The sequence below is a fragment of the Gekko japonicus genome, unplaced genomic scaffold, assembly GCF_001447785.1.
Source record: "Gekko japonicus isolate JY-2015 unplaced genomic scaffold, Gekko_japonicus_V1.1 scaffold2101, whole genome shotgun sequence".
Lineage (NCBI taxonomy): Eukaryota > Metazoa > Chordata > Lepidosauria > Squamata > Gekkonidae > Gekko > Gekko japonicus.
Genome location: NW_015161466.1, coordinates 27559 through 33234, shown reverse-complemented (window position 1 = coordinate 33234; position 5676 = coordinate 27559). Strand labels below are relative to the sequence as shown.

At 44.5% G+C, this 5676-nt stretch overlaps 1 protein-coding gene across 1 annotated transcript; it reads right to left on the bottom strand.

The window, feature by feature from the left end:
* Positions 1–5676, bottom strand: LOC107125663 (uncharacterized protein KIAA1586-like). Its single transcript, XM_015429111.1, has 2 exons — positions 5658–5676; positions 1–2249 (listed from the first exon to the last, which is right to left on the bottom strand). Exon 2 carries the CDS (start codon positions 2215–2217, stop codon positions 1–3), a length of 2217 nt encoding a protein of 738 aa, XP_015284597.1. The 5' UTR covers positions 2218–2249; positions 5658–5676.

Sequence of the window (5676 nt, the reverse complement as noted above, 5' to 3'; positions counted from 1 at the left end):
TCAGCCGTATAGGGCTTTCCAAAGTTGAATCCTGTCGCCAGAATCCTCTGGCTTTTTTCGGGCCTTGCTTTGGGTGTCCACAGCCGACCGGCGACCTTGAAGCAACCACGTCTTCACAAACTTTGTTGGATCGAAGACGCTTAGAGGAGGTCCAACAAGTCTTATGAACAATAAGGATGTGATGGTTTTGACTTTCAAGGAGGCCCTTTCGGGAGTGACAATCAGGTTCATCTGGGAAAGGCCCCTTTCACACTCACTGGAGGAAATGGCAACTGTATTGAGAATGCGGCGGATCAGAGACAGTTCCTTGGGCATTTCTTCTCTGTATTTTAGATGCTCTCGGAAGGCCCGGATGGCTTCTCTCTCACTGAGCTGAAACCTTCTCGCCAATGAGCTTATTTCTGCTTCCCCATAGAGAATGCGGTCACTGGAGCTTGCTGGCCAATTCTTAGACTCCAGAACTCTTTCGCATCTTAAGAAGTCAATGTCTTCTCTCGAAAGCAGTCTTTTTTGAAGAGATTTTTGAAGCTGCTCATAGAATGCCACTGGGTAGATTGCTGGGACGTGAATTCTATTTCTCGTATGCAACCGGACACCCTTAAACTGCAGTTTTGCTGTTGCCTCAAGTGCTTCTCGATAGTAAGGACCTGAAACAGTGCCTCTCTTCCCGCATATTTCAACAAGACTCTCGATCTTGCCATGGGCTCGGTACAGATCGATATGCCTCTCCTGCAAGGCTACATTTAATTCCGAGAGCTCCTGCAAAGCGTCACAAAGTAATCCGAGATCCAAAACGAATTCTGCTGACGTGATGTTTTCCTGAAGGCTTTCGTAGGCGTTCCTCTCCTTTCGATCTCGACCACTCTCAGCTTTAGCTTTTTCAAAATGAAGCACGAGGGCTTCGTAATCCTTCCAGACAGCCATAACGGTTCTGTAACGAGAGGCCACCCATCCCGTGGACAGGATCTTTCCGATTTTCAAAATCTCCATCTCTAACGCGGCCGCACATGACCTGAGCTCCCTCGCATTTTCTGGAGAGGAATGGTACGTGACATATAACTCGTCGATAAAACTGTGAAATCTGTTGATGCCCCACACCTCTTTCACGACATCGTGGACTGATGATTCCAGCCTGTGGCTAGCACAAGGCCATACAATAATGGAAGGGAATCTGTCTTTGAAGAGTTTTGGAATTCCTCCACAGGATCCTATTATCCCTACAACCCCGTCACAAGTCAACGAAACCAAACTCTCCTTTAAGACTTCCTCAGTGAGCCTTACTGACTCAAGGGTAGACATCAAACTTTTGAATATTCCATCTGCTGTCCCATCGTCCAGCTCTACCAAGCCAATGAAGTAATTCATAGGGTCCTCCACGTCCACCTCTTCAATGTAGGTGCGAATATACACCATCAGTACGGGCTTCTGACTCACCGTCGTAGATTCATCAAGTATCAATGAAATTTTACTCTTGGAATCAGTAATCTTCTTGCTCAGTGCGATTCTCATCTCGCTGCCAATGTGGCCCACAATATGTGCACAAGAAGTCGCCGAGTGCAAAATCCTCCCAACATCAGCACCGCTTAATTCTTGCAAATCAATGTCAGCCACAAAATCATTAAAAGACCGGTTCTCTCTAGCCACATTATATGCTGTAAGGAATATTTTTTTGGTGATTTCCATCTCTCTTTCTTGGGACTCTCCTGTTTCCAGGGTTCCGTCCCTGGCTTCGGCTGTGATTTTGACTGCAGCTTTATGGCCTAAACTCTCTCTATGTTCAAAAATCTTTTTCCTGAGAGATGTTAGCTGCTGTCGCCTCAATTTTCCGTTAAATGACACCTCGCCATGTATCCACTCTTTAGAGAGACGCGTGCCCACAGTCCTCTTCTTTGTCCCTAAGCCGCCAACATTTTTACACACTGAGCAACCTAACTTGCCACCATTGAAAAACATCCACTCGTTTTTTTGGAGATGTTCGTTCTTCTGCTCCACAGTCCAGCAAGTGGGCCAGGCGCTCTCATTAACTGCAGAGGCAGAAACGCAAGGTCTTGACTCGCTGGTCGACGGATTTTCAAGCGCCATACCTGGATTATTGTCAGGAGTTGGAATTCCATCTGGTTTGCTTGATGATTCCCTTGACGTTGAGGGACAATCTTCAATCACTTCACATTTTGCTGGGGTCCCAACAAAGTAGCCCGGAATACTCTTCCTTTTCATGGCGGGTAGTAGACTTTTAAAATGTTGCTAACCTGCAAAAGGGTGAACATAAGAACATAAGAGATGCCAATGTTGGATCAGGCCAAAGGCCCGTCCAGTCCAACACTCTGTATCACACAGTGGCCAGAAATACCAGTGCCATCAGGAGGTCCACCAGTGGGGCCAGGACATTAGAAGCCATCCCACTGTTGACCCCCCAAAGCATCAAGATGACAGAGCATTACTTGCCCCAGAGTCCCTATCTATACCTTGTGGCTAATAGCCACTGATGGACCTCTGCTCCATATGCCTATCTAATTCCCTTTTGAAGCCGTCCTTGCTTGTAGCCGCCACCACTTCCTGTGGCAGTGAATTCCAAGTGTTAATCACTCTTTGGGTGAAGAAGTACTTTCTTTTATCCGTTGGTGATATTTAAGCACAACCATGGTATTACAGAACTGGAACTCTTCCCATAACATAGCCCAAAGGACCTGCCAGCTTTACACTTTGGCGAAAGACACTTTCGATTCCCTTTGCTCTTGCAACAAACATGAAAATACAGATCAAGTTAGTATTGCTATTTATTTTTGGGACAGTTGCTATACAAAGCCTCCTGGGTTCAGCTTTTTAAAGTCCAGTTTTCATAGAAGGGCAAATTAGCTATATAGGAGTGGGGTTGGTTTGTTTTGTAAAAGGAAGTTACATTCTTATCACACCAATGTACCTGTATAGTAACTATAGTTACATGAAAAATAAATTATTGCAAAACTGTTCAGATAAATGGTCTATATGTATGAACAGTGTGACATTAGAAAAGGGGACTTGTGCAAGATTGCAGCTTTTTTCATGTTTCACAGGGCTAGTAGATCTACTATCTGGAAAAGACGCCTTCCCTTCTCTAGTAAAGTATGATTAACCTGACCCCTTGAGAGAGAGGTGTGCCTAAAACAGTTACACCCATGACTCATATAATAATATTAAATAATTTTATATACATAACAAAGTTGATACATACAACAGGTATGTAGACTGATTGGACAATTCCCCTAAATACTAATATCTATGAGGGAGAAACGCACAGATCTTCCCTCGCAGAGGAGGGAGAGCTTGTACCTGAATAAAACTTGGTTTTCTGCTCCTAAAACATTTAAAGTAAATCTCCCCTGCCAAAAGAAAAAGAAAAGTAAAGCTAAGAAGAAAACTAAGTGAAGATCTGAGATTGCCTGTGTTGACCTTTAATTAACCTATATTATCCAGATGTGGTATAACACCAAAAATGCCTTTATGGTTTTTTTTCCTATTTGTATACTTTTATTAGATGTTTAAAAAACTGAATGTAATCTTTAACATGTAGACATATACCTAAAGCATTTGATTAGCTTATCAAAGTTCCTTGTTACTCTCTTTGTAGTTTTAGTTCTGTAGTTTATAGTTTGTAGTGTGTAGTAAGATAAGCAATAAAATTTTATTAAAAAAAACCTTGGTCTTAAGGTGCCACTAAACCAGGGGTGGCCAAACTTGCTTAACGTAAGAGCCACATAGAATAAATGTCAAACATTTGAGAGCCACAAGACATGAACAAATATTACACACACGTTTTTATTGGAAAAGATGCACCTTTGCATTTTACTAACATTAAATGAGATGGCCCAAAATAAAGACAAAAGGGGTAAAAACAGATATTTACCTGTACATTTTTTATTTGTTTGCTAATGATATTTGTCTAAGAGTCAGCAGTTATTAGGGACATACAATTTGTTTTAACATTGTTTTAAATGTTTATCATATTATTAAATGTTTTTGTTGATTTTATGTAAGCAGGCCTAGGCTGGAAGGGCGGGGTATAAATCTGAATAATAAATAAATAATACAATATAAATAAGAGAGAGCAGAAAGAGAAAGGTGGAAAAACAGAATGAAAGGTGGAGAGAGAGAGAGAGAGAAACAAGAAAGCAAATAGATGGGGGAAGGAAAGTGGAAAGAAAGCAAATAGTTGCTTAGGGCTCTTTTGTAGCAGGAATTCCTTCGCATATTAGGCGACACACCCCTAATGTAGCCAATCCTCCAAGAGCTTACAGAGCTCTTCTTACTGGGACTATTGTAAGTTCTTGGAGGATTGACTACATTAGGGGTGTGTCGCATAATGCGCAAAGGAGTTCCTGCTACAAAAAGAACCCTGCGGTCCCCTCCCCCACCTCAAGCCCTACCCAGGGAGAGGAACACTGGCTGAGGAAGGGAAAACCAATCAGGGAGGCATGCCTTCCCTTTGCTTTCCCAGCCACCCCGCTGGGAGCTGCACCATATCTGCGAAAGAGCTGCAGTTTGGCCACCCCCTGGCACTGGACTCTTTTGGGTTGCTAGCTATGGGGGGGGGATGCGTAGATCTGCCCTCGCAGAGGAGGGAACGCTCATACCCGCTGCGTGCCGGTCCAAGAAACGACCCCTTATGTGCAGTGTTCCCTCTAAGCTGAGTTAGTGTGAGCTAGCTGACAGTGTATGCTCACATTCTCTTAGGTCAGGAAGGAGGGCTCCAGAGCAGTGTTCCCTCTAAGCTGTGTTAGTGTGAGCTAGCTCACAGTTCATTAGCCTCTGGCTCTCACATTCTCTTAGGTCAGGAAGGAGGGCTCCAGAGCAGTGTTCCCTCTAAGCTGTGTTAGTGTGAGCTAGCTCACAGTTCATTAGCCTCTGGCTCTCACATTCTCTTAGGTCAGGAAGGAGGGCTCCAGAGCAGTGTTCCCTCTAAGCTGTGTTAGTGTGAGCTAGCTCACAGTTCATTAGCCTCTGTAAGGAGGGGTCCAGAGCAGTGCTCCCTCTAAGCTGAATTAGTGTGAGCTAGCTCAGTTTTTTAGCCTCTGGCTCACACATTTTTGCCATGGCTCAGGAAGGAGAGCTAGAGAGCAGTGTTCTCTCTAAGCTGTGTTAGTGTGAGCTAGCTCACAGTTTTTTAGCCTCTGGCTCACACATTTTTGCCATGGCTCAGGAAGGAGGGCTCCAGAGCAGTGTTCCCTCTAAGCTGTGTTAGTGCGAGCTAGCTCACAGTTCATTAGCCTCTGGCTCTCACATTCTCTTAGGTCAGGAAGGAGGGCTCCAGATCAGTGCTCCCTCTAAGCTGAATTAGTGTGTGCAAGCTCACAGTATATTAGCCTCTGGCTCTCACATTCTCTTGGGTCAGGAAGGAGGGCTCCAGAGCAGTGCTCCCTCTAAGCTGAATTAGTGTGAGCTAGCTCACAGTTTTTTAGCCTCTGGCTCTCACATTTTTGTCTTAGCTCAGGAAAAATGGGCTCCAGAGCAAAGTGATTTAAGCAGTAGCCAAAATGCAGTAAGCTCAATACTTTAAGGGTCAGGAGCTCAGAAAGTAGAATTTTTGATCACAGGACTCCGCAGCTTGAAAAGAGCCTATGTATGCAAAACAAAGGCCCTCCACCTCCTCCCCCCAGAGACTCTTCCGCTCCCCCCCTTACCTTCCCTGAGCTGCGCGCG